We start from the raw sequence: 22,425 nt of genomic DNA on the forward strand, positions 1-22,425 counted from the left end.
AAGGAGGAGATAAATTTCAATGGGCCTTGAAGGATGAGCATGGTTGCGGGTGGGAGGGGAGAGAACAAAGGTCAGGTTGCACAAGACCCTCAATGGGAAGAGAGTTAATGCGGGTTGAGCATCTATGGTGCACCAGGCTCTGTCATCGGTGCCTCCACACACTCTATCAGCTCATCTAATCCTCTCAGTCATCACATTTTGCTGCTTAGCAAACTGAGGCTCAGAGTGGTTGAGTGAATCGACCAAAGTCACACAGCTAGGAAGATGTGGAGCTTGGACTCAAACATATTCTCTGAGTGCACAGTATATCTTCTTTCCCTGACACAAGTAGGAATCAAAACCCACAATCCCATAATCTTACCCTTGAGGAGTGAGCCAGGAGGTATGCCGTTAATACGACATCATGCCACCAGAAACAAGGGTTGAGATCCTCCCCCAAGAATTATATTCTAAGCACAATGAGATTATAAATAATTGCTCTGAACTACAGGCATCAAGAAAAGAAGGGAAACAAACCAGGCTTGGCTTCTCTCCATCAGAGCAGCACGTTGGCTACAGCTGCTGACAATCTGGAGGCCTGCGAAGGTTCTCTACCAAGAGAATTATCCAGGCCTATCTGTAATCCTAAGAAGCTATAAGGCCTCACTGAGGTCGCTCCATCTTCTGGAGAAGAGATATTTGATACATCTAATAAAATATGTGTGTGTGAATTTGTTTTCTTCTTAAAAGTAAGAAATATTTTTTAATTATGAAGAGTAATATAATAGGAGCCCATGTACCCATCACTCAGATTGAACAACTGTTTACAATCATGTTTTCTTCAGTCCTTCCTTATTAAAAAAAAAAGCGTCAGACTCAGTTAAAGTTCCTTTTCTATCTTATTTCAATCCCATTTCCTCCCTCCCTCAAAGTCACCACTACCTTGGCCATTAGTGTGTATTCTTTTCATCAAAGTTTTAAAAAGTTTACTATATATCTACATACCCATAAACATTGTGTATATCCATAAACATTGTATATATTGTGGTTCTACATATTTATTAAATAAATACGCTAGTGAAAAGTACATTAGTGAAATGAAAGACAAACTCCTTGCCTCCAGAAGCTCACATTCTAGTGAGAAAGAGACTGTAGGTTTGACCATGGCATTCTTGGGCTCAAAAACAATTACCTCCCCAGTGCCCACACTTCTACATCTGGCAGTGAAAGCCCTTCACAGGCTGTTTCCACCCTCTGTTTCCAGCCCCTTGGCTCCTCGCACCAACCTCTGCCAAACTGCTGTGACAACGGGCCACTCCACCCGCCCCCGGCATTCCTGGTCTTGGCTGCCCCAGGCTTTGGCCTCTCCAGGTCCCCACAGTGGGCCTCTCCCGAGACTCCCCACCTCTGGGCTGCAGCGACCCCACCCTCCCAGCTCCTGATGGAAACAGGCGTCAGCACCCCTCCATTGGGGTCAGGTCTTCTGCACCCAGGCTGGGGGCTCTGGTGGCTGTGCCCACCCTGCCCACCCCATGGGGGCCTCAGCCTCAGAATGACCCTCTGTGGCCAGGCCCCGTTGATCCGTAGGATGGGCTCTGCCTTCGCTTTCTCTGCCCTTCTTTAAGCCTTGGGGCCCTGCCTAAAACCCCCAGCTCTTGTATGTCCTCTCTTCCTGAGGAAGGTTCCCTCAAGGAGCCCCGCATGGCTCTGCCTGACCTCCCCATACCGGCCACCTTTTCTTCCTGGCTGGGCTTCCGTCTCCAGACAGCCATAAACAGGCCTGGGTTGGCCACGCTCCCCTGCCCGCTCCCCTTCCAAAATGAACACATCCTTCGAGACAGCTCAGTCACCCCCAGGACGACTCCCACCCAGACAGAATTAGCCATTCTGTCTTCTACACCCCACAGGAGCGCTCTGCAAAGAAACACCACCACACCATGTGTCTCACTTGCTTCGCCTGGAGTTAACTCGCCACATTCACTGTCCGGTCCTGGAGGGTAGAGGCTGCCTCGGGTTCTCTTTCATGTGCTTCTACCTCCCCCAGATAAAGTGTCTGGTCCTCTCACCTCCGCCAGGGGAAATACTTGAGTGAGTAATGGAATTTCTCCCAGTTGGGTTTGCTCGTTTGTAAAATGAGGCAGCTTTTTCTCAAAGGAGCTGAGGGTTAGAGGTTAAGTATGGAAAGTGCTTTTAAGTGCTCAGTAAATGGTAGCTCTTAGTACTAGAGTGGTTATTAGTAAATATTTGCTGAACGAAGTTAGAGACAGGTGAATCTGGAGTACAAAACAAGAAAAAATTCTTTCTACAGAAATGATGAGACATTATGAGAATTTGGAATGCAAGTCTTCCCCAACCCCCCACCCCCTACTCCCACTCCCAAGGAGAGAAACCTGCCCACACACGTTCCCCATCCCAGCACATAAAGGTTTTATGCATTTGCCTAAACCCCTACTTCTATCTCTACCAATATCAAGCTGAGAAGACTTGCCAATAATGCCTTCTCACAATTTCTTTTAAAAACGGAAGACAGGCAAATAGGTGGCCGCTGATCAAGGGTCACTTAGTGAGAGAGACATAGCATAATTCCTGGATAAGCTGAACCCTACCCGTGGACACATCCCCCACAACACCAACAAGCACAAAAACGATAGAAGCCACCATCCAAGTGCCTGCCACATGCCAAGACCTTGTGCCGGACATGTTTAATCCACGCTCTGATTTAATTAGCAAATGCCATGTAAAATAGGTTTCCCCTCCTCTTGTTTCAAATGAGAACCCGAGACTTGGGGATCTAAAGCTAACTTTCCATGCGCATCCAGCCCGGAAGCTGGCCTCGCAAACTTTAAGGCCTGTGTCCTTCCCACCGTACCCCTTGCCTCTGGACACCTCTTGGGGACCCATGACCAGTTACTACAGAAATATGCACACACACACACTGACCAGTAAACCAGCCGCCTAAGGCCACCAGGACACAGGCTCCTCTGCAGGTCCTTCAGGGTGACCTCCTGGGAGCTGAGTTCCAGGCGCGACCCTCTTTCAGATGGACCCAGCTACTCTTCTTTCTGAGAGAACAGTGAGCAATCCCAGAGCACAGCTTGCTTCACCTCGGGACTGAGGGCTCTCAATTACATCTCTGTTCCTGCCCCACCAGAGAAGGTGGGAGGGAGGCTGGTGGAACATCGACGGCCAAGGATGTGGGTGCTTTCATGCGTGGGCCCCTGGCGATTCTTGTTAACCAAGTGAGGACCAGCAGGGGTATTGCAGCATCAAATGTGCCTGTGACCAGGGTCCATGGCCATGGAAAAGGAGGGAAAGTATAGGGAGGGTGAGGCTGGTTTTCACTGACAGAAGTTAATTTAATAATAGTAATAATAATATACTATGTGCCAGGCACGGCACTCAGTGCTTTATGTGGGAGGTCTCATTTAATCCTCATGCCTATCTGGTAAGGAGACTGCAATCATGGTACCCATTCTACAGATGAAGAAACTGAGGCAGAGCAAAGAAGAAATCAATCTAAGCTCACAAGGCTAATATGTAGCCGTGCTAGGATTTAAGCCAGAGTCTGTCCTATTTCACAGCCTCTTCTCCATAAACCCTTATCAGATTGCCTCCCAGTGAATGCATAAGGTACAAACAACCTAGCACCCAGGACCCAAATCAATGTAGGGCTTTGATGAGATAACCCACACAGGCTGGGGCTCAGCAGAGAGAGCTAGAGCCTTTGCCCTCGACTAGTCCCACCTGACTGGTCCCTGCCCTTGGCCACACTCTGAACCTCTGTCTTCAGCAGAGCCTTAATCACATTTACAGAATCTATAAGGAGCTGTTGTTCCCTTGGGTTGTTTACAAGTATCCCTGTGTGGGAGGTCAGTTTGGGAAGTGATGGAGGGTCATGACTGTTTACTCACCGAGCGCCCCTCTGACTATCCCTTGGTCAAGTGCAAAAGCCATATCTAGAAGATAAATGTTGCCAGATCCCACCCGTCCAAAATATCTCCCCCACTGCCCTGCCCCAGGGGTACCCTCCTTCCCTCTGGCCTGGCCTAAAAGGTCCTCCCTGGATAAGACAACAAAGACACTACAAACCAACCCTGGCCGACCCCTACTCAAATGGCCAACCATAACTCAGAGTAGGTAACCCAGGAATGCCCTCGACCCACCAAAACATTGGGATTGATTTCTCCCAATCGCCTGAGAGATGGGAGATTCAGCAGGACTTAGTCTCTTCCACAGACATGAACCTCACTACTCCCAAGCAGACCCTTGAGTTCTGGGGATGTTTTATCAGAAAATTAACCTTCATGGTGGAACCAAAATCTCACTCCTTGTAATTTTCACCCATGGGTCCTAATGCTCTTCCCACAAAGGTAATCTGCTACTTCTTACACAGGACAACCTGTGTCAGGTTTAAAAGCACTTCTACATGGGCTGGCCCAGTGGATTAGCGGTTGAGTGCGCGTGCTCTGCTATTGGCGGCCCAGGGTTCGGATCCAGGGCGCACACCGATGCACTGCTTCTCCGGCCATGCTGAGGCCACGTCCCACATACAGCAACTAGAAGGTTGTGCAACTATGACATATAGCTATCTACTGGGGCTTCGGGGAAAACAAAAAGGAGGAGGATTGGCAATAGATGTTAGCTCAGAGCCGGTCTTCCTCAGCAAAAAGAGGAGGATTAGCATGGATGTTAGCTCAGGGCTGATCTTCCTCACACACACACACACACACACACACACACAAAAAACAACAACAAAAAAGAAGTTTCTTAAAAAAAAATAATAAAAAAAATAAAAGCACTTCTATGAATAAAAAGTTAAACTCAAACTTTCATGGATGGAACAGCTATGGGGGCTGACATTAGCACATCATTTTTACCTCCCACCAATAGGTGGCGATAGCAGTTGGCTACGGTATGCCCCTTTGAACCTAACCAACAAATGGTTGAAAATGTTAAATGTCCCGTGAACCCAACCTGTTTCTAAGTAGAGGAGATTTCTGAACTTGAAAACAGCAATTGTGTGTTCTCTGATGATTTTCTTCTCCAGGATAAATATTCTCAGCTCCTTCAAACAATCTTTAGGGTGATGGTGTCCCTCATGGGTCTCTCATTTCTCTACGTGTCAATGTCTCCCTTAAACACAGCCCCCCAAACCGGACACGACTGCAGAGGGGGCCTGCAATGTCCAGAATGACACTTTTCTTGATACTTATCAGACCTGAGCCTGAATTCTACTATTTACTAGCTGTGTGACCTTGGTCAACCTTCTTCACTTCTTAGTTTTCTGACCTGTAAAATGGAATTATAAACTCCACAGGGTTGTTGTGAGAATTAAATGAGATAAAATATGTAATATATTTAGCACAGTGGCTGTGCACAAAATCGATTGCTATTACGCTGGGTGAATGCAAACAAAAAGCTCATTAGCTTTACAGGCAGCCACAGCACAGTGCTCGTACACACCCTGTTGATATACCCTGAACCCTTTTCAGACTTATTCTTATGCTTGTTTACGGTCAATCAAAGCCCTAAGATTGGTAGTGAAAGGGCTTTCTCAACTGCAAAGTGCCATGGAAATACAAGGCGATGGCAAGCGCATTAGGAATGGTGACAATGTTAGATGAGCTGCTGTCCTTTAACCAGGTCTCCATTACGCTCTTGTGCAAATGTCTTTTTGAACTGAAGTGCAGGCTTTGCAATGATCCCCGCTAGCCTTGACCTTGTTGATTTGGGTCCTCAGGAGAGCAATTCTGGCTCTTCCTGGGTGGCTCCTGAGAATTCTCGATGGTATTGTGGTAAAGCATGGGGTCAAGGAGCTCACAGCCAGCAGGGCTTTGGGGTCAGGTAGACCTGGATTTCAATCTTGGCCTCACCACTGACCAGCTCTGTAAGCTGAGCCACTTCTCTAGGCCTCAGTGTTTTCATTTGTAAAGCGGGGCTAACACTGCCTATCTCGTGGGGTTGGTGCCTGGTGGATGGTGGGTAAATTGGTAAGTGTCAGTTTGCAGGCCCTCTCTTCCTTTCCCTTCTGTCCCCAGTCTGTGTTCTTCCTGCTCTTCTTGAAGCTTGAGCTCCCAGTTCTCCACCTGGTCCAGTGTTTGCTGCATTAGGTCGAACTCAGGTATGAACAGGGAGGTCAGGGAGCCAGCCATTAAGCGTGGTGTCCCAAGGAGGGGATTTGAGGAGGGATTCACCAGAACTTCTGGAGAGTTCAACCTCCTCCATCTCCACTGAGGGCAGAGACAGAGGAAATAGTGAAACCTCTCCCAGGGATGCAGAAATCCTAATGGGACCGGTAGGGCATGGGGGCCGCTGGGCGGCAGAGGAAGAGCAAGCCATAGGTTTACAACATGGGGTGAGAATCAGGAGACCAGAGTTCCCACATGCCACTCATTGCCACATGACTTTGGAAAGTCCTCTCCCCTCTCTGGACCTTGGTTTTCCCATCTGTAAAATGGCCCTGTTTGGAGATGATCTCCAAGGCCCTTTCCAATCTGTGGTTCTATTGCACAGAACAGCCATTCATAGCTTAACTCAGGAACGAGTGTCTTCCAAAAGTTCATCCTTCCTTATAGATATTGACTCGGGGGATGTTAGGAGAGGAAGTCAAAGTGTGCAATTCCTGCTGGAAGGCAGGAATCCTTCCTGGAAGGCAGGCGAGACTAGAACAAACCGAGAACTCTACAGAAGAGTTCTGGCTCGGCAGCAGCAGTGCATACTAGATCCTTAGGAACGAACCTTCAAACACTGTGGGGCACATAGTAACCCATGTCTGCCTGAATCTTTTTGTGTGTGTGTGTGTGTGAGGAAGATCAGCCCTGAGCTAACATCCATGCCAATCCTCCTCTTTTTGCTGAGGAAGATTGGCCCTGGTCTAACATCTCTGCCCATCTTCCTCCACTTTATATGGGACGCCACCACAGCATGGCCTGACAAGTGGTGCGTCGGTGCGTGCCCAGGAGCCGAACCCGGGCTGCCAGCAGCGGAGCGCGCACACTTAACCACTACGCCACGGGGCCGGCCCCTGTCTGAATCTTAAGTGGCTCTCTCTCACACTCTCCATTCCTGTTGGGTTCCACATCACCTCCCCCTTCCCCGTCTGCCCTGTCAGCTTGGCTCTGTCCCATTGTTTGTCACAACTCCCAAAGGTGGGTGTCTGAATTGGCTTAACGCTCCCCTGAACTTGGGGCCGTACACAATTACACACTGAATACATGTTTCTTGTGGTTGGTTCCCAGAAATTAGGAAGCACATTTTCTCTTTCATTTATCCACCCATCCTTTCATCCTCTCGTCCACTCACGCACCCACCCACCCATCCAGTGCACGCACATTCATCCTTTCACCTGTTCTTCTGCCCATTGCCCTGTCACTCATTCAACCAGCACCCACCACGTACAGAGCACTGAGAGGATTCAAAGAAGGGCTGAGGGGGATCACGTCCCAAGAGCTCAGACAAAGAGAATGAGAAATGGAATTGTTTCCTTCAAGAATCTTTCTTTCAGGGGGGAGGGAGGAGGGCTAAAGGGATAATTCGGCACATGTGTGTGGTCATGGGTTGTAATTAGTATTTGGGTGGTGAACATGATGTAATCTATGCAGAAATAGAAGTATAATGATGTACACCTGAAATTTATACAATGTTATAAACCAATGTTACTGCAATAAACAAAAAATTAAAAAAAAAAAAAAAGAATCTTTCTTTGAATTGATATTTATGAGGATCATCCCCCCTCATGCCCAGCCCAGCACTGATCACAGAGAGATGCCTGATCAATACCGTACTGAAGTCCTTTGGGAAAAGCAGTGGCCTTTGGATCTGGAAGTCTGGGTTCCAGGCCCACCACATTTATTAAATCTTATTTAATTTAATCTACTCTGTCAAATGCTGGCTTGAACATCATTTTTGACTTTTGTGGCCCATGTTGTAAAGAAAGATGCCTCAAAGAGTTTCCAACCCAAGACCTGCAAACCTGGTAAGTTCCACGTACCAAGAGTTATAAATAGAAATCCCAGATGAAACTGGTCACAAGGCAGATTTTTGCCTAGTGCCAAAAGGGCAGCACAGGCCGTGCCAGGAGTCGGTAGAGGAAGAGACCTGTGGGCGTCCTGGTTGAGACTGACCAAGATCTGGAATGTGCCCTGTGGCTTCCCTTTGCTCCTTGGTCTTTGGGCCCAAGCCCAGGGCCCAGCTCCCAAGGGTCCTCAAACTACACCTGAGCTCCCACGTAAATCTCCAGGTGTCCCACTGTCCCCAAGGGGAAACAAGACACAAGGTTAAAGAGTTTATGCCCCTAAGTGAATATGTCAGAGGAAAAGAATTCCACCCCGAGATTCTAGTCAGGAAGGGAAGGGAGCCAGCATTTAAGGAGACACTAACAAAGGGCCGGGCACTGTGCTTCCAGGTACGTTTTATCATTTAACCAATACAACACGGCGAGAGTTTTTGTTTCCACTTTGCTGACAGGAAACGGAGGCTCAGAGAGGTTAAACGACGTGCCCAGAGTCTTACAGCAAGTGAGCGGAGGAGCTGAGTCTCTAACTCAGATCTTCTACTTTGAAACTGTCCATGGCTGCCAAGCCTCCCAGAAGGTAAGTGATATTCCTGGGGACACTCTGAGGGTCCACAGATATCACTGCTGGGTCACGAGTCTGCTCGCTCTTCTCTCTACCTGTTGATATTTTGAGCCCAAGAGGTACAACAAACCCTCAGAGCATGGCAGAGTTCCTCACTCTCGGGACTATCTACATTTGGGCCAGATAATTCTTTGCTTGGGGGCCTGTCCTGTGCATTGCAGGATGGTTAGCAGCATCCTTGGCCTCTACCCACCAGATGCCAGTAGCATCCCCAGTTATGACAACCAAAAATGTCTCCAGACATTTCCAAATGTCTTCTGGGAGGCAAATCACCCCTGGTTGAAAACTACCAGAGCAGAGTGATAGGCCTGTCTCTTAACAGTTTCCTATCCTTTCTATTCAAAAAGGTCTAGACAAGAAAGGAAATGTCCAGTCTGTACTTACACCTGTGGATAGACAACCAATAACGACGACGATGTTGATGAGAACCACAGACACGACAGCTGCCATTTATCAAGTGCCATGTACCATGTACCGTGTACCATGCTAAGTACTTCATACATATATTTCCTCACATATATTATCTCTATTTTCCAGATAAAAGAACTGAGGCCCAGAGAGCTTCAGTAAATCGCCCAAGGCCTCAGTGCTAAGACATGGCAGAGCTAGCATGCATTAGTTTCCTACGGCTGCTGTAGCAAATTATCACAAACTTAATGGCTTAAAACAACGCAAATTTATTTTCTTACCGTTCTAGAGGTCAGAAGTCTAAAATCAGTCTCACTGGGCTAAAATCAAGGTGTTGGCAGGGCCGTGTTCCTCTTGGAGGCTCTAGGGGAAACTGTTTCCTTGCCTTTTCTAGCTTCTGCAGGCCACCTGCACTCCTTGGCCTGTGGCCCCTTCCTCCATCTTCAGACTAATAGTGTAGCAACTTCCTATCTCTCTCTCTGACCTCTGCTTCTGTCATCACGTCTTTTTCTCTCTCTCTGACTCTCCCACATCCCTCCTATAAGGACCCTGTGATTACATTGGCCCCACCCAGGTAATCCAGGATAATCTCCCCTCTCAAAATCCTTAAATTAATCACATCTGCAAAGTTGTTTTTGCCATGTAAGGTAACACAGTCACAGGTTTGGGGGATTAGGATGTGGATATCTTTGGAGGGGCCATTACTGAGCCTAAAATATAGAATTTAGACTCTTATCTGTCTGACCTCTAGGTCTGTACTCAGTCCACTCCTGCCTCCGTGCCCTGCCCTGCCTGAACAGACATATCCCAGAGGCCAGGCGCTGCGGGGGATGCAGAGGTTGATCAGACACGTCCAAGGAGTGGTAGGCACGAGCACACGACGAGAAGTACCGTGAGAGAGGAGCAGAGGAAGAGTCCTGGGGACACTGGGCCAGCTGGGCCAGGGTGTGGGGAGTGGGCTCAGGAGGCAACAGGGCAGGCCTGATTCCTTCCCTGCCACACAAGCTGATTTCACATAAGTCTCAGCACCTACCTCCACCTAACTACAAATACATCTGCAGTTCATCTCGTCCTGAAGGACCACCCCGCTCCAGCCCCTGCCAGCCAGGATCCCATCCCATCTGTGTGATTTATTTGCCCAGTTAACTGGTAACCATTCTCAATTTTTCCTTTCCAAATCTCCTCCCTGCCAAGGGCTTAGAACATCTTTAGTTTTGTAAGTCCATTCCCTGCCCAGCTCTGGTTTGCAAGGATGCCCTTCAGCTGTCTGGCCCCTGCCTGGGCCCATCAATCCCCTTACAGAATAGAGAAACTACACCGACTGGGTCAGCCAGGCTCTCCCTCTCCCCAGACAGGTAGCGCCTTTGACCTCTTTTTTTTTTTTTTTTTTTTTTGGTGAGGAAGATTGGCCCTGGGCTTGTAACATCTGTGCCCATATTCCTCTACTTCGTATGTGGGACGCCTGCCACATCATGGCTTGATAAGCGGTGCGTAGGTCCGCGCCTGGGATCTGTACCTGCGAACCCAGGGCCAGTGAAGGGGAGCACAAACTTAACTACTACGCCACCAGGCTGGGCTACTATGCCACCGTGCCAGCCCCAGCCTTTGACCTCTTCCAGCAGCTCTCAGGCTCTGCAGTGATTTAAGGATGGGGTCTCTGGGCTCCCAGGTACAACAAATCTCCCGGCCTGCAGGAAAACTCCAGGTAAAAAGGATAAATTTGGGTTTGCCTCATCTTGGGAGAAATACAGTTTGGGATCTTTTTCTTTTAAAAAATGCAGGAGGGACCTCTGGTGAAACACAAGCAGATGGAACACAAATATTCATCTCTGCTTCCTCCTGAAACCGCTCATGAATGAAAGTAAAGGAATCAAGACGCATAAACCCACAAGGCCAAAGGGAACAGGAGAGAAGACAACCACACTGGAGAGAAGCCAATCCAGGTGCGAAAGCTGGAAAAGCTGATGGCTGAGTGTGACTCAGCAGCCTGGAAAAGGCTGAGGCTCAAACCTGCAGACTGCGGAAACCAGTAAAAGCTGATCGCACTGAAGAAAGCCCAGGAAGACTCAGGGATGGGTGGCCATAGGTGCCGCCAAGAGTCAAGATTCCATGTGGGGCTGAAAAGAGGAAGATGAAAGTTTGTAAAAGGAGCAGCTCAACACCATCCCCTCCATCTCCTCGGGGAAACAGAGTCAAGGAAACTCCATTTAAGATGAGGGCTGCAGGCCAGAAGGGGGAGCCCTCATCCACCACAACTCCATGTCAATTACAGGCACCCCCCCCACTATTACTATAGTAATAGTGAATTACTATCCCAGCAGGAGGAAAGACTGCCTCCTTGCCTAGCAACTCAGCCCATGAGAAACTCTCGCTTCCCACCAATGGATTTTCATTCAAAGCAATCCCTCCCATCTCCCTCCTTTTTGTCTATAAAGTAACATTCCTCTCCTTTGTTTGCTGGACTTGCCTATGCTTTTTGCTATAGCTGGCTTGGCCCGAATTGCAATTCCTCTGCTATTCCCGAATAAACCCATTTTGCTGGTAAAATAACTGGCTGTTTTCTTTGTTGAGGTCAACATCTCCATCCCTCCCTCCCTCTATCCTCCCTGCCATAGGCCTCCTCCACCCTGCAGAAGCTGGTAAATTCACCCTCTGCAGAGAGTGAATCAGGAGGAAGACCTGCACTGCCCAAGATGATAGCCGCATGTTGGCCATCTACATTTAAATGACAATAAAGTAAAATTAAATCAAATTAAAAGTTCAGTGCCCCAGTCTCATTAGCCACATTTCAAGTGCTTAACATGCACTAAGGCTTATGGCTCCCGTATTGGTCAGCACAGGTCTAGAACGTGTCCACCTTTGCATAACGTTCTCTTCGACAGCACTACTCCAGACCTTGGCCATCCAGAGTGTGGTCCTTGGATCAGCAGCAGTGGCAGCTCCGGGGACCTTGTCAGGAATGCAGAATCTGAGGGTCCACTCAGACCTGCTGAATGAGAATATGGCTTTAGCTAGATCCCAAGGCAATCCATAGGCACATTTGACATTGAGACTCAGGGAAAAGCCAGTAGGTGGTGGTTAATCTCTGGCTGAAAATGGAGTTGAAGGAAAGTCTAAATCCTGCATTGTGGGGCTCAGCCAGTCCCCTTAACCTCCTGGGCTGCCAGAACTCCCAGAGCCAGGCTCCAACCTCCAGGCAGGAAATTAGAGAGGAGGCTCTGGGGAGACTGACCAGCCAATAGAACAAAAGTACAGATACTGATTGATAGTAGAGGATCCTCCAATGAAATGACCAGATTCCTGCCAATCAGCTTATGGAGAGGCCACTAGTTGACAAGCCCGCCCCCACACCCAGAGTTTCCCACAAACTTCTTTTTACAATGAGCTTTTCAGTGCCTTACTCTTAAATAGGAACAGATAGCCAAAGTCAACAGACCTTCGGGGGTAAAAGCTCAAACAATGATGAACAAACAAACAAAACAAATGAGCAGAGGGAGGCATTTAAAGCAAACAGGCAATACAAAGGGCAGAAGAAAACTTCAGCATCCTCAGAGACAAGCTGCTACATCTACAAAACAAGAACAGGATGCTATAAGAATATTCTGAGAATAAGAAGGGTGCTAGGAAATAAAAATTTGACAAAAGAGATAAAAAATTCAATAGAAGGGTTAGAAAATAGTTGAGAAAATGTCTCATCAAGTGGAACAAAAAAGACTGAGAGAGAAAAGAGGCAAGAACAGACTAATCCAGGAGGACCAACATCCTCATAATAAGAATTCCAGAAGTGGTTAAGCAGAGAAAATCGAGGCAAGGGAGGAAATTTTTAAGCAGGGGATATCTGAAAATTTCTCAGAAGTGAAGGACAGAATTTTCAGAATGAGAGGACCCTCTGAGTCCCCAGAACAATGAATAAAAGAGACCCACAATAAGGGTCCAGCTCGGCAGCATAGTGGTTAAGTTCGCACGCTTTGCTTCCACGGCCCGGGGTTCACAGGTTCGGATCCTGGGCATGGATGGATGCACTGCTTGTCAAGCCATGCTGTGGTGGCATCCCATATAAAGTAGAAGAAGATGGGTTTGGATGTTAGCCCAGGGCTAATCTTCCTCACAAAGAAAAAGAAAAAGACCCATAATATGACTCATCTTACTATATATATAAAGAGAATATCCTACACACGTCCATTAATTTTTTTTTTAAATAGAGTCAAATACAAATAAAAGGATCAACAATCAGATGAAATCAGAATGGCAGTGGATTTGACAGCAGCAGCACTAGAAGCTCTGAGACAACTCTCCAAAATTCTGAGGGGAAATAATTCCAGCCTAGAAGTGTACAGTGAGCCAAACTAAATACTGAGTGTGAGGGTAGAAGAACATTTTCGGGCATGCAAGGCTTCAAAAAAAATCCACCCCACCCCGTGCACCTTTTCCTGGGCAGCTCCTGGAGGATAGGCCCCGCTAAAGAGTAAACTGAGCATGAGAAGCTCGGGATCCAGGGACAGGGGGTGCCTGGGGCGGTGCCCTGCAGCAGCCAGTGGGGTAACCAGTCCAACTCGGGGGCGGAGGGAGGCACACAGGGATTCTGCAGCCAAGAAAAACTGCCACTGGTAGATGCTGTGTGTGTCCAGACTGAAAGGAGATCTAGTCTTCTGTTGGAGAGTTTGGGGGATGAATTGATGATAAACTAAGCTCCTCCAGAAGACTTAAGGAACCAGCCTCCTCCCTTCTACTCCACCCCCACCACTTCTCCTTCACCAGTCCCCACGCCCTCTGTGGCGGCAACTCCTTGTGATCACAGGATTCTGCGGAACCAGTCTGAAAACTAATGTGTCCATGGCCCTCTTCTTACAAGTGGGGAAACTGAGGGCCAGCAAGGCACCCAGGGGCACCCAGAGAGAGGAAGGTTTATTGGAAGCTCATTTGGTACGTTTTCAAGAACTCCTTTCTCATTCATTCAAAACAAGATCAGTCGCAAGAACCGAACCAAACCTACAGAAACGGGGGCTGGTGAGCGATAGGTGAGACCCCACGGGGCCACGCCCTCCCCTTAGCTCTGCCTTCACCACCCTGCTGACGCAACTGCGATAAGTTTCTAAAAGGCACAGGCTGAGCTTCCTGAGTTACTTCTAATGGCCACCTGGTAAAGCAAGGATATGTAGATGTAAATGAGTTTTGTACACCATGGACAGGCAGCTGGAAACTTCTGGAAAAAAAATTGGAAAGGAGTACAGGGAAAAAAATCAGACCCAAATGAGTGTCAGCAATCTCCTTGGGACCAGGGGTCCTGACCCCAAGTGCTCTTATTATTATTTTTTTTAGGAACCAAGGCCAGTGCCTCTTACAAACTCCAATATCTGAGTTTACCCCAACGCTGACCCTTCAGTGCTCTCGCTGTTGATTCTCTACCTCTCCCCCCACCTTTTCCAGGGCTGGGCTAACCTCAAACTGTTTGTAATTAATGAATTAAGGATGCAAACTCTGTCTGAGGCACCTGCACTTTAACATGGAATTCTAGGAAAATGAGTCCTCCGTAGTCTTAACCTGTGATATTTTCTTTGAGTCTCAATGTCCTGGTCTGTAGAGCTCTACCTCACCTATTTAACAGGGTCACCACCAAATCCCGACAGAGAGGCCTGCCGTGGAGGCAAGAACCCTGGCTGGAGGTTAGGAGGCCTGGGTTCGAGTCTTACCTCTGTTACTTACTCGCTGTGTGACCCTGGGCAAGTCACTTGTCCTGTCTGGACTTCAGTTTGCTCTCCTGAAAAATGCACAGCTGGGTCCTTCCATCTGTGACTCTCCCAGCCTCCCGGTTTGGTTCAGGATGTGGCCCCTCACTCTCCCCAAGGCTTGCTTGCCTCCCACACTCTCCATTCCAGAAGGAACACCCCTCCCCTTTCCTGCCCGAGCTCAGGCCTGGCAGGCGCTGGCCCGCAGAGAGGACAGGAGGGCCGTTCAAGCTGCCCACGGTGAGTGCTGGCTGGTGGCCAGTCACAACAGGCCCCGAGGTACAGAGGGGCGTTTGTCTGGGGGACCTGTGGTTTCATGTAAACCCTCACTCTGGCTTTGGCCTGCTGCCTCTCTTTTCTCCCCTCCCTCTCAGGCGGCAGTGCCAGCCTCCAGCTTTGTGAAGAGGTGGGATGTGGATGTTGCACAGATCCAAGCAGCCCCTCTCTGGGCTGGGAAAGTGGACAAAAAAGAGGTGGGAAGAAAGGCAGGGGAGCCATCCCTGTGGGGTGGCTGTGGTGAAGGAGGCCACAGTGAGGGCGGAGGATGGAGATGGGGGCCACGTGGTGCAGGAAAGGCTTTGGACAGGGCAGGGGGGCAGTAGAGAGGGGTTCAGGAGGACGGCCTGGTTCCCAACTCCCTCATTGACTTGCCATGGGACTGTGAGCAAGGTACCTCGTTCTCCTCTCCAGGCCTCAGTTTCCACAGCTTTAAAATGGGGGTGATTGTCCCACCCTTATGCTGTAAGGACTAAATTAAATAAAATGATGACTTACAAATAGTGTGGTGTAGCAAAGAAAAAGCCAGCCCTGGTGGTCCAGTGGTTAATATTCAGCGCTCTTACCACCCGGCTGTTGGTTGTCATACTGTGGCGGCTGCGTGTTGCTGTGATGCTGAAGGCTCTGCCACCAGGATTTCAAATACCAGCAGGGTCACCCATGGTGGACAGGTTTCAGCAGAGCTTCCAGACTAAGACAGACTAGGAAGAAGGACCTGGCCACCCACTCTGAAAAAGTTGGCCACAAACACTCTACGAATAGCAGCTTCTGATATAGCACCGGAAGGTGAGAGGATGGCACAAAAAGAGCGGGCAGGGTTCCGCTCTGCTGTCCACAGGGTCACTAGGAGTTGAAATCGACTCGATAGTGCTAACAACAAAGTGAAGAAAGGGATTTGGACTCAGATAGATGGAGCTGGGTTCAAATCCCACCTCTGTTTCCTCTAAACTCGCTGTTGTGGGCAAATTATTTACCCTCCAGGAGCCTCATTTTCCTCCTCTGAGTTAAAGAGAGGTATGTGTGCAGCTAGACAAGACTGCAAGGATCGAATAAGAACTGATAGAAATTACCCTGCCCAATAAATATGTTTGAATAAATGAAGAATTGGTCAGGGCCACGTCATGACTTTTGCCCCCCCACATAATAAATTTTCATGGGCTCTAAATATTTTATTTTTTCTGATGTGAGAGAAAAATGGAAACACTTTCTTCTGCCCTAAAAGTTGGGTTTTCCTCCTGATTTCAAAAGAAATTAAAACATTTTGGGAATCCTTACAAGTATTGTGGGCCTTGTTTCTGCTGTGTCTAGTGGATAAGTTGGCCCTGGTATTGGTTCAGGGTTCCCACAGCGGACGTGGCCCAGGTGCCATCTCGAAGGTCCGCTGGGTCCCTGGTGTTGTCTCTGAATCCCCGTGGATCTCAGAGCCCTGGACGCTGATGCCTCACACCCCGCAGAGCTGAGCCCAGGGGCCCATTTTTGCCAAACCTCCTAGTTTCAACATGGTATGAGCCACGTCGCCCGAGGCTGATGGGGCCCAGGAGCACCACAGGTGTGGAGGCTGGGAGAATCCAGGGGCCCCGGGTGCGTGAGCTGTGCCTGGCTCTCAGGGAGCTGGGCTGGGGGACAGTGAGCCCTTACCACGCAGTCATAACTGCTCCCTTGGGACCTCCTCTGTGCCAAGCACTGTACTTGGGCCCTCACATTCATAATCTCCTTTAATCCTCATCACATCCATTCTGCTTTACACCCCAGGAAACCGAGGCACAGAGAGGCCAAGTAACTTGCCCAAAGTCACAGAGCTCCCAGAGCAGGGTTGGGACCAGTCTTCTGCTTCCCAAATCAGGGGCTCCCCAGCACCCACCCTGCCCTCCTGGAAGAGTCAGAGGAAACACGGAAGAGACTTTTAGGGGGAGCAGAACGTGCGAGGCAAGCATGAGTCCGGGGTCTGAGGAAATACAAAAGTGGGCAGGCAAGCGGTGCGGGGGAAGGTGTGAGGGGCGTGCCAGGGCCCTGAGCCCACCAGGGGCACCCGCGTACTCCTGGGGTGGTGGGCTCATGGGCGGGGACGAGAGCATGTGAGCGTGTGCCTCTGTGAGCTGGTGTGTCCCCAGCCGGCCCGGCCGAGAGCTCGGCCAGCCTGGGCTGTTGCTCAAGTCACTAATAGGTACTTCGTTTCCTCGCCGAGCTGCCCAGGGCCACATCTGTTTACCCGCAAACCACAGCAGAAGCCGCGTTCAGCCAAAGCCTGCTGTGTTTGGGGACCACTGCATGCCTCGGGAAAGAGAAGCTCAGAGTCACAGAGGAAGGAGTGGCTGATTGCCGGGCGGCGGCCTTGGGCTCCGGAGTTCACCAAAACGGGGGGATTCCTAGTCAGAGACGGGGCGTCCGTCTCCACCCTGCTCACACCACAGCCCGGTGGAGTGGGTATGTGCTGAGTGCGACCTTTCCAGCGCAGAGTGGAGAAGATGGAAAAGACCTCTCCACTCTCAAACCCATCAGCTGCACAGCCACCACAGAGAACCTTCTAGCAACAAATCCGACCCCGCTCACCTCTACCTAGACCTCCAGTGGCCTCTCATCAGCTAAGGTGAATGAAGTCCAAACTCCTTAGCAGGCCTCTTACCGCCCAGCAGTGTTTAGACCTGGGCTCGCCACTATGGGAGCCACCGGCCACATGTGGCTATTCAGTCCTGAAAGTGTGGTCAAGTCCCCACAGGATCTGGATCCTGTAGACCTCCAGTCTCCTCCCTGTCGGAGCTCAGCCCTGTCCATCCTTCCCATGCCTGCCACAGGGCCTTTGCATGCACCTTTCCACACCTACTGACACTTATGATACCTTAACACAAACGTCACTTCAAATCCGTGTGCTGTGCACTCTCACAGCTCTGTGTCCCTCTCTCACCACTGGTGATAGTTCACATCTTCCATTTGATGAACGGTTGTGTCCCACACCAGACTCTGAGCTCCACGAGTGCAGGGGGCTGTGTTGGTTTTTATTCACCTTTTGAATCCCCAGTGCCTGGAACACTGTAAGTGTGAACACACGGGCGTTGAATGACACATGCGACCAGCTAAATGAAGGAGCAGTGGGTGTGCAATAATTGCTGGCCGAACTGGGCGTCGGGCGAGGATTAAGCACAGGTCATCGGGCTTGTGCTTGTCCACGTGTGGCTGCCACCGTGATGCCGACGTGACACCAAGACACAGGACAGGCCGAGGGTGCCGTGGAGCCCGGAGAGGGAGAGGTGCTGAGCAGGGGGCCGGGGATGCGGGGCAGGCTGCCTTGAGTGGCACCACGTGGTCATTACACTCGTGGGCTGTGGGGTGAGTGACCAGGGTCTGTATCCCAGCAATTTAATGATAGCTCGTATTCCTGTGGGTCTCAGTGCCAGGCCCTCTACTAAGTAATTTGTATTTATTTGTCTCATCCACCGTAAGTGGAAAGCAAATTACCGGTTAAAATTTTGGTGTGAGGAAACTGAGGCCCAGAGAGGTTAAATAACTTTTCCAAAGTCACCAATTGAGGAAGGTTGTGAACCCAGGGAATCTGACTGAGAGTCTGCTCCACATTTTGAGGGCTTGATGATAAGAATAAACAGTTAAGAATAATTTATATGTTTAATTAATTATATTAATTAAATTAATATTAATAATTTAATATGTGCCAAACACTTTTCTAAAAACTTTATAAAAAACTTTTTATTTGTATAGTTTTTACTTTTATAACTCATGTCATCCTAGAACAACCCTATGTGGTATCATTATCTCTATCTTACGGGTGAAGAAACTGAGGTCCAGAGAGGTTAAGTAACTTGCCTGAGGTCACACAGCCAGCGAAAGTGGTGGAACTGGGTGGAACTCAGGCAGAACACTCCAGAGCTCATGCTTTCAAGCACTCCACTTCACAGCTTCTGCTCAGTGAATGAGTATTAGCATTATTACTTGTTTTACTGGGATTCTGTAGGGTGGCGAAGGAACAGCATTCTAGCTGGGAAAAACAGTCGAAGTAGAGACTGGGAGGCAGGGGGTGGGGATGAGCACACTCGGGAAGGGAAATGTAAGATTTGGTGAGGGGATGGGACAGTGAGGGTCCCAGCACAGTGGAGCCAAGCGTCCAGGGAAGGCCAGAGTGGAGACTAGATGTGAGGGATGTATTAGGATAAAACTGTGGAGGAACTTCCTCCATAGGGAGAAGCTAGCATGCCCTGCTCTCTCAAGAATCCCTATACTATGGATTCCATGTGAGGTGTTTGAAAACTCAGAGCGTCAGAGCCAGGCTGACCTGGCTTTGCTGGTTGCCCTTTGGAAAGTTACCTAACCTCTCTGTGTGTCCATTCCTTTTCTCTAAAATGGAGGTAATAAATGGGACTTCCTTGATAGGGTTACTGTTTGGGTAAAATGAGATAATGACTATAAAGCCCCTGGTGAAGCATTTGGCACAAACCAGCCCTTTAATATATTTCATTTCTCTCCCCTCCCCTGCCTCTAGGAAGATCTCCCCAAACCCCCAGTCTTACCACAATTAAGGCTAAAATCAGCGACTGATCTAGAACCACCAAGATCCCTGGGGACCTCAGGTCAATAAGGTGATGGAGGAAGAAGAGAGGAAAATGTCAAGCTATCCAGTTTTCAAAATGTGTCCAAAACTGAGAAAAAAAGAATAATTATAATCTATTTCCTTCTCCTTCGTGCTGTGTCAACTCAGGATTATATAACTGAACTTCTCTGTGAGGTGCCCCTTGGGGGCCTGCAGGAGGCAGGGTTGGCAGCGGCATAAATAAATATTTCTGTGCTCTCTGCCCTGGGGCTCAGGTTCTGAGCAAACATCACAGGCTGAAAGAGAGGCCACAGTGAGGAGGAAGCTGGGCGAGGAGTGAGCGCTGGGCTGGGAGTCAGGTGATCTGCGTTCCAGGCCCAGCCCCGCCTGGAAGGACGTGGGCATTGGGTGACAAGTTTTCATGGGAGAGTGACCTGGGAGGAGAGATGCCCATGTGGGCTGGGGAGCCGTGGAACCCTCGGTTGGTTCTCTTTGCAGATGGAATTAAGCCTGCTCCGCCCACCCTGGCCTGGCATTCAAAGCCCCTCACCCCTGTCTCCTGCCTCCTCTCCCATCCCTTCTTGGCACCCACACACTTGGCACCCATCCCTTCTTGGCACCACCCACACACCACACACACCTCAGCTCTTTGGGACTATAGATCCCCCACCTCTCGACAGGGTTTGTCCCCTCTCCTGGAATGCCCTCCTCTCCCTGTGAACTGGTGGAGTGGACAGAGGTACAGGTTTTAGAGTTAGACGTGGGCTTGAATTCTGGCTTTGCTGAGTGACTTGGGCTTGTGACTTAATCTCTCTGAGCCTGTTTCCTCATCAGTAAACTGGGCTTGGATTTCTGTCTCATTCCTGGTTTCAACAGTCAAATGAGAAAATAATTGTTAATACTAAGTGCCAGTCACTTAGCCTTACTGTATAAACCAGGCACGTGTAAGGGCTTTGCATGCGTAAGTCACTTAGCAACGCAGGCCGCACCCCGAGCAGAGTGCCCGATGCACAGCGGGCACCGACACATGCTGGTGTCCTTCTCCTCCAAGACCTGCCCAAGGCCCCCCCGCCAATCTCAAGCAGGACAGTCTCTCTGAGAATCTTTGCAGCATCTCATAGGTACCTTGGTTACGGCACTTATCACATGAAACCGTTGTAATCAGTAGATAGGTCTGTCTTCCCTTCTATTCCAGGAGCTCCATGGGAGACAAAATCTGTCTTAGTCAAAGCCATATTGCCAGCACTCAGCACAAGGTCAGCCATTTAGAAGTCATTTGAATGAATAAATAAATGAATTCACACACACGTATAGGCTGCGTGGAGCAGATACCCTAGAATGGGTTGGCTTTGAACGTATACAACTCTCTGGGCTCTGGCTCCCTGAACTCTGGTGATGGCCATCAGAGCCCACTGCTCAGCTCCATGCAGACCCAGGGACAAGTCACACCCTCCGCTGGGCTCTGACATTGCTTGGACTTGGACCTGGACCTGGACCATGATTTTTTAGTTACAAACCAGACACTTGTCCTAGCAAAGGATTTGGGGGCCAGGAGGAGTCAAAGAGGAGATCTGGAAGCTATGGAATGAATGTAGAATACTGGAATTTCCAGGATAGTCCAGTGGTTTATGAACCGTAGACTTACTTCCAGAGTGCCTGGCCTGGCCATGCACCCAGCATACAATAATCGTCTACTGATACGCTACTGTGAAGAACAGAAGCCACCAGCCTTCTTCCCACTTGTTGGAAAAGGAATTAGAATTATACAAGCTCTGAGACCTTACTTTCTGCATGGTCTCTCTCCATCGTTCTGATACCATCAATCACCTCTGACTGGCTACAGAATAAAGCCCTAATTCTTTGTCTCGGCAACCAAGGTCTTCTATGAACTCTTCTCGGTCTCATCCACCAGCACCTGTCTCCTCCCTTCATCCCCCATCCTAGGCAGAATGAGCGACTCTGTCTCCTAAATCCCAGTGCTTCCCAGCACTGGGAGCTGTCCTCACATTTCCTATCCCTCGTGCTCTTCTGCAATGTGACCTGGCCAGTCCCCTCATCAAGAGGTTGAATCTATTTCTCCACTCCCTTGACTCTAGGTGGGCCCAATGACTGTTTGGACCACTAGAATATGGCAGACGTGACACTGGCAGTCATGCTGGAAGTGACACATGTATAGCCCTTAAGTGGCAGCTTCTGCTTCCTGCCTCAGAACGCTTGCTCCCAGGAACTTCGCTCTCAGAACCCAGCTGCCACGCTGTCAGAAGCACCTGGAGAGGCCACAGGTAGATGCACTAGTTGACAGCCTCAGTTCTGCTGCCAACTGAAAGCATCAATAGGCAGCCATGCAAGTGAGCCACCTTGAATACCCAAGCCAATTGAGCCTTTAGATGACCAAAACCACGTGAGAGACCCCAGTGAGAACCTCCCAGCTAAGCCCAGTCAACCTATAGAGCCATGAGAGAAAACAATAATAAATTGTTGTTTTAAGCCACTCAGTTTTGGAGCGGTTGGTTACACAGCAACAGAGAACCAGCACACTGGCCTTCACTCCAGTGCTCTCTTCCCAACTCTACGCCAGTCTAACCTTCCTCTATCATGAGACCCAACTGTCCCCTCCTCCCCAGATCACCTCTTCCACCTCTGACCTCTTTTAATAACTATTTGCACCAATCATGATGGCTTTGATTTGAGATCCCTGGACCCACTCTTCCTTTAAAACATTTATCGGTTTATTCTAAACAGAAATTTTCTATCACTACTGAAAATGGAAAACCAACGTCACTTGCCATCAATAGAAGGTAACAACAAATCAGATGAAGCAGATCAATGTCATTAAATTTTAGCTAGACAGTGTTACCTTCCA

The 22,425-nt window shown here is 49.2% G+C and overlaps 1 protein-coding gene across 3 annotated transcripts in view; it reads right to left on the bottom strand.

Moving 5' to 3' along the window:
• The window catches only part of NCMAP (non-compact myelin associated protein), a 41,755-nt gene that overhangs the window by 9,781 nt on the left and 9,549 nt on the right, over nucleotides 1-22,425 (bottom strand). Inside the window, exons 1-2 of one of the 3 annotated variants that reach the window (XM_087446559.1) lie at nucleotides 20,709-20,862; nucleotides 18,094-18,096 (exon numbers count right to left, since the gene is read on the bottom strand). The exons of the other annotated variants lie outside the window; for them this stretch is intronic. Coding sequence (XP_087302685.1) covers nucleotides 18,094-18,096; nucleotides 20,709-20,827 — 122 coding nt within the window. The 5' untranslated portion in view covers nucleotides 20,828-20,862. Of the gene's footprint in view, nucleotides 1-18,093; nucleotides 18,097-20,708; nucleotides 20,863-22,425 lie in introns of those variants that run through there. 3 annotated transcript variants of the gene reach the window in all.

The sequence above is a fragment of the Ceratotherium simum genome, chromosome 22 (assembly GCF_057802395.1).
Source record: "Ceratotherium simum simum isolate JZ-2026a chromosome 22, ASM5780239v1, whole genome shotgun sequence".
NCBI lineage: Eukaryota > Metazoa > Chordata > Mammalia > Perissodactyla > Rhinocerotidae > Ceratotherium > Ceratotherium simum.